The 12169-nt window shown below is 39.6% G+C and overlaps 1 protein-coding gene across 7 annotated transcripts in view; it reads left to right on the top strand.

The window, feature by feature from the left end:
* Grik1 (glutamate ionotropic receptor kainate type subunit 1) overlaps window positions 1-12169 on the top strand; it is a 370429-nt gene that overhangs the window by 257958 nt on the left and 100302 nt on the right. For all 7 annotated transcript variants that reach the window (XM_051150186.1, XM_051150183.1, XM_051150189.1 and 4 more), the window contains exons 5-6: window positions 222-275; window positions 3194-3367. In XM_051150186.1, the coding sequence (XP_051006143.1) occupies window positions 222-275; window positions 3194-3367 (228 nt within the window). The remainder of the gene's footprint in view (window positions 1-221; window positions 276-3193; window positions 3368-12169) is intronic.

The raw sequence follows: 12169 nt of genomic DNA, 5'->3' as shown, positions 1-12169 counted from the left end.
TTTGGTCATCAAACCAATTACTTTAGTGTAAGTCCAACAGTCTAATGATAAGAAAATAGGGCAGAGGTCAGTGGCCTCTTCCCCAACCACTAATTGGCCTCAGGATACTGATCTATGGAGTCTACTGATTTCTATAGTCTGCATCCCCAAATGTTACAGCCTGATACTCTATTTCTTATCATAATCTACTTCTGACTCTTTCCTTCATGTCTCTGTTGCAGATTTTGTTCATGGGCATGATGACTGAATATTATCACTACTTCTTCACAACCCTGGTGAGTGCTTCCAGTAAGAACGCATTGTAGACAGGACCTTAGCCTAGCTGTTGTCATGGAGATTCTCTTTACTTCCCTGAGACTCCTCTAAACCAATATTGCTGAGCACCAGGTATCTTTGTTTCTTTTTACAAAAGATCACCAATGCATATGCATCAGAAGATCGATGAAATCCCATTAAAGAAGAGCTATCCAGAAAGAAATACCAGCCATAATTTCTCCATCCATTCAGAAGAGTGTTGAAATGTGCCCTGGCATCCTTTGATATGATAAAGTATTGTTCCTGCCTGTGTCCAGGAGACAAGGGAGTTCAGACAGTCACCTAGGAGCACCTGGCAAAGTTTCAACAAGTTATGGAGACCCTGTGCACACTGAGCATTCTACATCATTAAGGAAAATGATGATTCAAAGCATAAGAAGTTCAGAAGAATCTCTGGCAGTTAAATTTTGTGGCATTATTTAAAGAAGAGGAATAATTTAGGCATTTAATACACCCAAATTACATTATAGATCTTCCTCAATTGGCCTTAGAAATCAGTCAGCAGACCGCATATGTACCACTCTTCCCAATACCTGCAGTATACATTCCACCTTCTTATATGAGAAGAAAATTGAAACAGCCATTTTCTTAGTAATCTTTAAGGGTTTATCAGGTATAACCTGCCTAGATTTGAGGTAGGATGGTCAGTAAGTTACTGTTTTAGCAAATAAAATTGACAAGCTAATCTGAAGTGTGTAGGAATTAAAAGATTCAGAGCAAGGAGCAAAGGACTGTCCTACTTTCACCCGCTCACAGCAGCAAAGGGTCCCTGCAGAACCCCTGAGGGTATGAAGATTACAGAGCACAATGTGTCAGGAGCTTGTGGGGAGCAGGGTGGAGCGCAAGTTCTCACGTTTTGCTGATCTTGTGCCTCTGCATTGCTGGCTGGCCACATCTATTCGTCTTACAGAACACTTGAATAGATCGGAGTTTTATGTATTCACATATACAGCCCTTCCCTATAACCAGGAAAGCCAGAGTACTGCAAGGCCATGTAGCCTTGGGCCTCAGAACACTCTTTGAGCCTTGGCTGAACATTGCCAGAAGAGCTGGTTTGGCCTTCATTTCAGAGACTGAAGCCTAGGAAGGCTGGTCCTCAATAGAGCCTAATGAGTGAGAGCACATTGCACGATTTCCATTCTGGTCCACTCCTTACTCTCTGGATAGCCTCATTCTGCATTTGCAAGGGATGTAAAAAAGTCAGACATGAAAGTTCTACATTCTGTATTACATAGAAACCTCAAGTTGTAGGACAGCTAAAGTCTACGTACATTTAATATATTCAGCGTCAGGAATTCGGCAGGTGTGCTGGAATTTTCTGTGTAAATAACTTTCTGTCTATTAATAGAATGTGTTAAAAACATTCCTTCCCCGGGTCGTAATCTTTGTAGTTGCTTTGTGTTTCCCTACAGTTTGATCTGCATCCTGTCCTCTATTGCTTTCACATTCTAGCCAGCTTTGGTCGTAAGTAAGAATAAGTTAGTGCAAAGGAAACACAAAGTTTGCACACTCACATACATCATATATGTTATAATGTATATATTCTATGTTTAAAAGGCAGTATAGGGCTGGAGAGAAGGCTTGATGGAGTGTTCAGTTCCCAGCACCCACATCGGAAGGTGGCTGTATCTCCATTGCCAGGGGATCAAGGTGCCCTCTTCTAGATTTCACAGACACAAACACCTTCACACAGCTGCACATATCCACACACAAACACTTGATTAAATCTTAAAAAAAAAATAAAAGAGCAAATCTATATAAAACAGTAGTATAGCTTTCATGGCCCAGAACTGGCAGGGCAGGGCTGTGATATTACAACTCTACTGCCCAATCCAAAGTTATCTTGGGACTGATGAGCAAGGAGAAGACACCTCCAGGAGAGTGACTGTGCTGCATCTTCTGCAAGTGCGAATGCACAGAAGTCAAGCCCCCCTGCCTTGACTGCCTTGAGCAGCTGCTTTCCTCTTCGTACCTGGACCATGCCAGACTGTTCCAGAAAGCAACTTCATTGCTAGACAATGTCTGCACAAGTTGTTTGTTTGTTTGTTTGTCTCTGCTAAGTGTTATTCTTGCTAGTTTGGTTTCTTCTCAAATATTTATAGTGCCGTGGGTTTACTCTAAACTTGTTATATAAAAACTTGAAGTGATCATTCTGTTTTTAAATGTGTATCTACTGACAACTACCTGGTTTACATCCAGTTTTGTCTGTCCTAGAAAACACTGGGACGGTTTGGACATGTGCTCTGATACACTGTCAAAGTAGAAATAAGTCTCCTGAAAGTTTTCACACCTCCACAACCACAGAGTCCAATATATTCTCTAAAAAATACCCTTATTCAGAGCCCTTATTCAGTGACTATTCTTTATCTTCTTGTTGAGAGGAATAGGAGTTGTCATCAGGGAGCCACAGGATGCCATTTTCCCCTCCTAGAAGTCTTTTTCTTCACATTCATATGCAGTTTCCACATTTCGCCTTAGCAGCATGAGCCAGACAGCTTAGAACTGCAGCTGTGCGGAGTGTGGCTGATGCTGCCATTGTCCAGCACTTCCTTTGTGGCCCTGTCACCACTGAAAACTTTTTTCTTCAGCTAGGAAATAAAAGCATAGAGGCAAACAGACAGAAAGATCTCATCTATCTCCTCAAAGACTACATCCTAGGAAGAGAATCCTCACTTTCAGATATCATGTCTGGGGACCAAGGCTAGACAACTCTTCTTCATTTATCCAAACCTGACATTCTTCCATAAACAGGACATGATAGCACTGCCCATTGTGTCTTCATCTTTTTAGTGCATCTGTAATCATTGATCTTTTTCTTACACCAAGAACATCAATACTGCTAATTAATTTCTACTTTTGTTTTTATAACACTGCACAGGACTTGTTTGCTTTAGACCTGGAACTCTACAGGTACAGTGGTGTAAATATGACTGGGTTCCGGCTGCTGAATATTGACAACCCTCATGTGTCATCCATCATTGAGAAGTGGTCCATGGAGAGGTTGCAGGCCCCGCCCAGACCTGAGACTGGTCTTCTGGATGGCATGATGACAGTGAGTAATTTTATTTTATTTTTCAAACATTTTTTTTTTTGGTTTGAGAATCTCATCTAAGTACACAGTGTATTTTAATCACATTCATTCAGACTTCCTCTGCCTGCCCACCACCACCAAGATTCAAATCCCTGTGGAGAAGGATGGGAACATGGGCAGAAAGATTGTAAGAGACAGAATAATTGTAATGAAATCTCACGGTCATGTTTTAACTCTATAGAAGTAAAGCTACTCATCTTCTATGCCTTTGCTCATGGAATCAAATGGTATTTTAATGCACATCTTGAGAGAGAACGTTGAAGAGAGAAGGAAAGAGAATATTTAGATGTTTCACAAGCTGGTGTATGGTTATCACCAAAAGCTCTTTTCTTTACCTTTCCAATTGCACTTGTCAAAAAGCAAGTTGCTGTTATCATTTTATGAATAAAGAAAGAGCAGGATTAAAAGGGTAAGCACAGTGTGTTCACTCATAGGAGTGTGTCTCTGGGAGGAGTGCAAAGAAGTGAGAAACATCCTATTTATACTCATTACCCAGGACTGAGCTGTAGATGCAGGCGTAGACAAGCACCAGATCTCCATAGGACCTATGTGGTCATGTCCTTAACATCCCAGCTACATATGGGCACAGTTCTGCAGATGCTGACGGTGCTTAACTCCAGGAATATGTCACTCTTGACATGGGTGCCAAGCCTGTCTCTTTCGAGCCAGAGGTAGTCACCTGAACAGAAACTTGCAAAGTGCCTCGTGGAGAGCTTTGAGGCAGCATCATTTGTCTCTTACTGTCAAATGTATCTGCCCTCGCTTTATTTCTCTAATGAGTCTCCCTGGGTGATGAAGAAAATAGAAAAATAATAATAAAAAAAAACACCTTGCTTCCTATGTAAGAACAGTACTACTAAGGGGGAAGATATTGGAAACGAGAGCAGGTAATAGCATTTTAAATTGGTGTAATATTTCACTCTCAGTTCCCATCACCCAGAGAAGCACTCTTTGCTTTTAAGATGCAATCTACTGATAACTGAAAGGTATCATCTCACTGAAAAATGAACTTCCAACTTCCTTTTCCTTTTTCCTGTGAGGAAGAAGTGAAATGAAGGAAATAAATGAATGCATTAAGTAGCCCTGGATGGTTCTATGTTCAGAGTCCTGAACATAACTGAAATAAGCCTGAAATAACTCTTAAAACACACTGCGGTCTGGGAGATAATGATGGAAACTGTTGTGGTACACATGAGCCTTAGGTAAATTGAGATGTTGCTTTGCATGAAGACAAGCAGAGACTATGCAGAGAAATACTAGACTTCAGAAAGGGGAGGGGACTATCACTTCCGTGGTTCCAGCCAAAATTCTCCCTTTTCCCCTGGGTCACAGCTTTATGCCAAATGCTGAATATCCGTCATGAGAATGGTTTGGTTTGCCAAAAACAAAAGCATCTGCGTGTTCACTTATATGGAGCAGACAGAGTCATTTGTATATGTTGACCAAATGAAAACCATGGAAGAAGAAAAATAAAGTTGTGAAGTTTTTGCAGGCTAATGCGGGCACAAGGTAGTGTTGTTGCCAGTCACCTCCACTAACGGCTGCCAAATGGCTGGAACCTGGTGGAAATAAGATGTTCTGATCTGTCTAAAAGGATCCACCTGACAAAGAGGTTTCAGGCTTATACTTCTATTATTATTAATTTTTTAAAACCACAAAAAGAAAAGTTGTGGTCAGAGAGAGAACTTCCTGGTAAATCCTCTGCACATGCGTGTGAAGGGCTGAGTTTGAAACGTTAGACCCCCACATAAAGCCAGAGGCAGTAGTGTGCACCTGAGATGTGAGTCCTCCTACGGCGAGCTGGGAGGTGAACGCAGTAGAATTCTCAGAGGCTCCTGGGCTAGCTGTCCTGGAGTTCATAGTAGCAGACAGCAAAAGAGGGAAACTCTGTCTCAAGCAGGGTGGAAAGTAAGAACAACCACAGGAGGTTGTCCTCTTTCCTCTACATGTGTACTGCGTGTGTGCGTGTGTGCACACATACACACCACACGCACACATTATACTCACAAATTTTATTTGATTAAAAGAAAAGTGAGGATTTATAATATCAGAAGAAGATATTTCAGCAGAATGCTGTAAAAACAGGTACAATAACTATGTCTGGACATGTCAAGGTGAGTAAACTATGTTGATAAGACAGAGTGCCTACCTTGCAGATATAGCATTGTGGGATGCATACTTTTTTTTTTTTTTTTTTAGGTTTTTCGAGACACGGTTTCTCTGTGTAGCCTTGGCTGTCCTGGATTCATTTTGTAGACCAGGTTGGCCTCGAACTTATAGCGATCCTCCTGCCTCTGCCTCCTGAGTGCTGGGATTAAAGGCGTGGGCTGCTACACCCAGCTGGGATGCATACGTTCAACCAACATTTAGCAAAAGAATTTACATGGAACCTCTCTCTTCCTAAAAGGCCACAGACAAGGATGCTCAATGAAATGATAAGAGTCAAGAGAGGATACACACACACACACACACACACACACACACACACACACACACACACCATGTCCCCAATTCCAGGCCAAGTGCTAGGAATTTTCTAATCTTTGTTTGTTTTTCAAGACAAGGATTCTCTGTGTAGCTTTGGCTGCCTTGGACTCTCTTTGTAGATTGTGCTGGCCTCAAACTCACAAATACATACCTGTTTCTGTCTCCCCAAGTGCTGGGATAACAGGCGTGCACCACTGCATGCAGTAGAATTCTCTAATTTTAGATAGCATCAATCAAAATGTTTTCTTCACTATCCCAAAGACGAAAACCACTGGATATATGTATTAGGTCCAACATGATCCTTTGTTGCCAGCACTTGTAGCCCTGTCTGCATTTACTACTCTGCAGACTACTCAGATATCTCTTCATTAGCAAGGCCTTCTGCGAGCTGCGTTGTAGTATGGTAGCTTCTTCTGTTGTTCTCCTCATTCTTACCTGTTTTAATTGACTTCCTAAGCTTGGAACTACTTATGATACATTGTGATTTGTTGGATTTGTGTCTTTCTCTATGAGAATATAAACATTTAGGTAAAGATGATTTCTATTTCTGTAATATGATCTGTTCTCAGCATGAAAAGAGGCAAGGCACAAAGAAAACTTCAATAAGTATGCATTTGGTGAAATAATTTATGCAGAAAACAAATTTAATTGAGATTCTAACAAAATAGATATTTAAATAAAGAATACCATACAGCCCTGAAATAGTTCTCTGAAACGCCAAAGTTCCTAAAAGCAAGAAACATGCCTTATCAATGAAGATGGACATTATTCTCAAGTAATGAGTTTTTTTTATTTTAAGAACTAACACTATAAATGGCATTACTATAGTAAATATAACCTGGAATTGCAAATCAATTGCCTTTTCAAGATATTTTATCGCAGCAACAGAAAATTAACTGGAACATTAAGTCATTGTAAATAATCCTACTGGTATAATAGAATTGTAGTCCCTAAAATTATATGAATATTCCTGGTGTTCTGCCAGACACATTGCCTGTATTCAGTGTAGTCATTTTCTTACATGTGCTACCTACATTCACAGATTATAGATGTGAGATGATACACTAATTAGAAAGCGATATAATGGGGAAATGCATTTGACTTATTGATTTTTAAATAATTTATTAAAGCTTTTCTTAGAATGTCTACACTAAAACATCATCAAAAATTGCCATAATATACATCAAAATATGTATATTTCTGAAAAAAGAGAGATCAATCATACCCAAGTTCAATATAGTTGACTCTAGATTTAAAGGACAGATTTAATTAAAGAAATAAAAACCTACTTAAGAAATGGTTAAGAAAACTACTGCTTAGCTCAGTCCAAAACAGTGAAATGCACTATTCAAAAACACACCTTCAATTATGAACACCAAGCAAATGGAGTGGACTAGATGTGGGACAAGGCTATGACTTCTCAAAACTTGTTTCCACTGATGTACTTTCTCCATCAAGGTTCCACTCCCACTCCAAATACCAACAACAACTGTGGACCAAATATCCAAATACCCAAGCCTATGGGAAACATTCATCTTTCAAACACTACAGTGCAAGATGCAAAAATGCCACAGAGACAGAGACCACAGAGCCCTATCTGCCACTCTCCTTCCCAACTCACAAAGTACTCATAGCATGACGCAACACCGGGAACTTTACTCTGTTCTCATGCATCCAATAGTTCTGTAATTATTATCCATGGGAAAGACATCTTTGGGTAGCCGCATTGAGTCTTCACCAGGACTCCAAAGATAAAAGATAGCAATCAACTGGATTAGTAGAAAAGGCAATGATGTTTTTGATAATGGAAACCAGAGTTTAGGTCCTGGCTATGTTTCCTGAGAAATCAACATCTCTAAATCCATTTGCAGAATCTGTAAATTTGTATAATATCAATATAATGTCACTCACTAAATATGTTAGATAACATAACAATGCTTCTATGTTTCGGGGATGAACTTACTTCATAGCACTTGTTGGTTTTATTCCACAAAGGAACAAAGGACATTCTGAAATACAGAGGTGTAACCAACCCTTATTCTGACTCACTGATAAAAAAACCACTATGAAATTACAAAAAGTGTTTTATCAACTGAAGTGTTAACTAACACATTAAAAGTTTGTGTACTTGAGAAACTAGAGCAGAATTGTCCTATTATTTATTTGTTATTATTTATTTATGAGACACATTCTTTATTATTCCAGTTGCCTAAGGTGAATCCTTAGCTGACATTTTTGTGACCTAGTATAACCAAAGGCATTTTCCAGTGTGTTTGTTTGCTCTACTTATAACCCTCCTTCCTTGATTCTTCCTGGTCTCTACTTAAAGCTAACAAATATCTACTGAAGCTCAAATTAAGGCAATCACTCTGCCAAACCTTCAGTGGACCTACTGGGATTCCTTTCCTAACTATAGAATTTTTACACTTCTTGAGCTGGTCTTTTTGGCCACCTTCCTAAGTCCATTCCTAAATTCCACTCATCAACAGGGCATTCTACCTGCTGCCATCTCAGTGCCAGTGTAAATGAGCAAAGCTTCCTCCAGCACTTGGGGTCCCCCAGCAGCAATGCTCCACAAGTTAGCACCATCAACAGAGTTCCCATGGACAATTTGCCAGTCCTAACCCTACCTTACCCATAACCATTTCCTAATGTAGAGAATAGTGGGAAACCTATACCTCTTACCCATTTGCTCTCCAAAAACCACTTTTCTTCCTAGCATCCCAATCAGGAATAAGATATGCCAATTGTCTTTGTCTCTGGGGGAGGGAGGCATCTCGTTGGCTTGTGTTGGCAGTTACTACAATGTCCTAATGCTTCTTTATTTGCACAAAGAACACCGAACTCAAATAAACTGTTATATTTACAGTGGAAGCATATTACATTAAAAAATGAATAGAAAGTAAAAAAATCAGCAAAGGAAACTTCATGCAGAGCAGAGCTCTCACAGGTCTGGGCTTCTGGGTATTGTATACCATTGACACTCCCTAAAAGGTGATTGACTCACAGCCGTGATTTATGACTATACAAGTGAAGTGTAATGATATGTGACTGGACACGTGATGTGTGGTCCACCAGGAGATCCACCCAAGCTCTGATGTCCAGGTGTATTATCAGAAGTGAGCCACATGAGCACAGAGCACTCACACAACTGACCTTAGTCTCCAGCCCTTCCATATCTCAAACTGATACAGCACAGCCCAACACCTCAGACCAACAACAACAACAACAAGTAACAAACATTTACTGCAATCACCACATTTTTAGCACCCGTGTCGCATGGCCCCAGACTACAGAACACTTGGACTTGAACACTCTAAGCCCACTGAGTTTTATTGTGTCAACACGTTACTACAAATTGCTCTAATGGCCAAAACATTGTGTATTTGCTATGGGAAGTCAGCCCTCAGTATGCATATGTTGCCGAGAAAAGATTTTTAAGGGCATTAAGAAATATTATTGTATCCAGGATTTCAGTATGAAAGCCAGGGTTGGGGAAAGACTAATGTGAAATAGTGTCTCCTGGACAAGTTGGGCTAATGTACACATGAGCACACAGTAATTGTAGCTGCCTGAACAAAACTTACACAAGATCAATAGGTGTACGAGGGACCAACCTTATCTGGACAGCTATTGACACATTATGTATACTAATGGGGGAAAGTCAGTGTTCTTCAGGATTGTGACCTACTGTCACACAGGCTGACTGTGTTCTAATGTATGGCCCTACACCCATGAGCATATGAACATCAGTAATTGGACTCAGTTGCTTACAAAAAAGATATAAAATGTTTAGAATTTGGGACAGGAAGATGAGAAGGTTTGGTTGAATCTAGAAGGGTTAATATAGGTGTATACGATCAAAATGCATTGGATATATGTATGGAATTCTCAAAGAATAGATAAACTAATTTTTTAATGTTTCACAATTGAAGGGCATGTCACACATAAATGAGGTGCTTGTAGTTCTGGCCTGAAACATATTGTCAATAAATATTAGCCTTTATCAAGCTAATCACTAAATAATTAGACAAAATAGACCACAAATTGTACCACCAATTTTAAGGATCTAAATGTTGTCTTTCTTGCTATTAGTTTATAGACACCATTTAATCTCTTAATTTTCTTTCTGTAATTACAAAAAAACTCATTGTTTCTTGAGGATGTGTAATTAGTGTGCAGTAAATGTTCACAGTTACTACAGATTCCGTTTTACAAAGTTAACCTGGCAATAATTCATTTTTTCCCAATTAAACCAAAGAAGGACAAGAGAATGATGAACAGATGGGTGCTAGGTTGAGGCAAGCAGGGAACTCTATTCTGTCCATGTACGTAATTAGCAGAATAGATGTGGACCAGCTAACTTCCACAAGACTTGGTTTTGTCATTGACAAAATGGATTCTATCAATCTTGAAACAGTAAAAATAAATTTTCAAAGCTTAGCAACAATGACTCCCATCACCTTAATTCTTCTCTGTGTCAAATACACAAGTAAAATGTTTTATTTTAAATATAGGCATTGTATATTTCTTATCACAACGCATTTTGTTTTAAGGGGTGAATCAATAATAACTCATTCTGTGAATGTTTATTAAATTACATTTCTGTGCAAAGAATTATGCTTAGGTACCAAAGGTTGAATTTGAACAGTTTCTGTTTTTAAGAAACCCATATTGTTTTTGATTAAGTGACAACTGTTAGAAACAAGTTGACATTTCAATGACAGAGACTGTGCAGAATAATAAGGGCTCAAAATAGAGGTGTTTCTGGCTTCAAAACTGATGCTGCAAGGTGTAGTATCCGTCACTTACGCTCTTTCCACAATTAACAGGGAACAGTTCATGAATCGCCTAATCGCAGAAAATCACATATGATTTTTTTTTGCTAAAACCTGGATTCTAGGTTTAACTGTCAATTTTCCAGCTATATACATATGCTCCTCCATATATCAATATTTTGCCTGAAGTCAGTTTTACACATAATAAGGAGCTTTATCTATGTGTTCTGCTTACTTTGGAGAATTACTGAGAATTTCAAATGAGTTTATATGTTTGAAGTGGCAAAAAAAAAAAAAAAAAAAGGCCATCTTACACCCATCAGAATGGCTAAGATCAAAAACTCAAGTGACACCACATGCTGGCGAGGATGTGGGGAGAGAGGAACACTCCTTCATTGCTGGTGGGAATGCAAACTAGTACAGCCACTTTGGAAATCTATCTGGTGCTATCTCAGAAAAATGGGAATAGGGCATCCTCAAGACCCAGCTATTCCACTCCTTGGAATATACCCAGAAGATGCTCCAGCACACAACAAGAAAATTTGCTCAACCATGTTCATAGCAGCCTTATTCATAATAGCCAGAACATGGAAACAGCCTAAGTGTCCCTCAGTAGAAGAGTGGATAAAGAAACTGTGGTACATATACACTATGGAATACTACTCAGCTATTAAAAACAAGGAATTCCCGAAATTTGTGGATAAATGGATTGAGCTAGAAATGATCATAATGAGTGAGTTAACCCAGAAGCAGAAAGAATCAAATGGTATATACTCACTTATATCTGCATACTAGCCCAAGGGGCATGTCCCACGAAAGCCTTCACTTACCAGGAAACTGGGACAGAGGGGAGGGCATCCTATTGGGACTCTAAATGAGAGACGCATGGGAGAATAGCAAAATAAAAGGATACAGAGGGTCCTAGAAACCTACAAGTAGAACAATATGATAGGCAGATTTGGGCCCAGGGGTCCCGCTCAAACTAAGGCACCAGCCAAGGACAATACAGGAGGTAAACTTTAAACCCCTTTCCAGATGTAGCCAATGGTCAGAATATTTTCCACAGTTGAGTGGAGAGTGTGATATGACTTTCTCATGTACTCTGGTGCCTCACATTTGACCATGTCCCCTGGAGGGGGAGACCTGGTGGCACTCAGAGGAAGGACAGCAGGTTGCCAAGAAGAGACTTGATACCCTATGAGCATATACAGGGGGAGGTAATCCCCCTCAGGAACAGTCATAAGGGAGGGGAACAATGGGAAATTGGGGGGGGGGGGGGGAATGGGAGGATACAAGGGATGGGATAACCATTGAGATGTAACAAGAATAAATTAATAAAAAAGAAAAAGAAAAAGAAAAAAAATAGCCCGCCAGTAAAATATGAGAGTACCATGAGATTTTTATCCCCCAAACCACAGGGCAGTATAACTGACAAAATGCTATGAGTGTTACATAAAATTTAGCAAGTAAGAAGAATTTCATGAGAGGAAGAAGGAAA

The sequence above is a fragment of the Acomys russatus genome, chromosome 8, assembly GCF_903995435.1.
Source record: "Acomys russatus chromosome 8, mAcoRus1.1, whole genome shotgun sequence".
NCBI lineage: Eukaryota > Metazoa > Chordata > Mammalia > Rodentia > Muridae > Acomys > Acomys russatus.
Note: the sequence above shows the minus strand (reverse complement) of the source record. Positions and strands in the feature narration are given on the sequence as shown.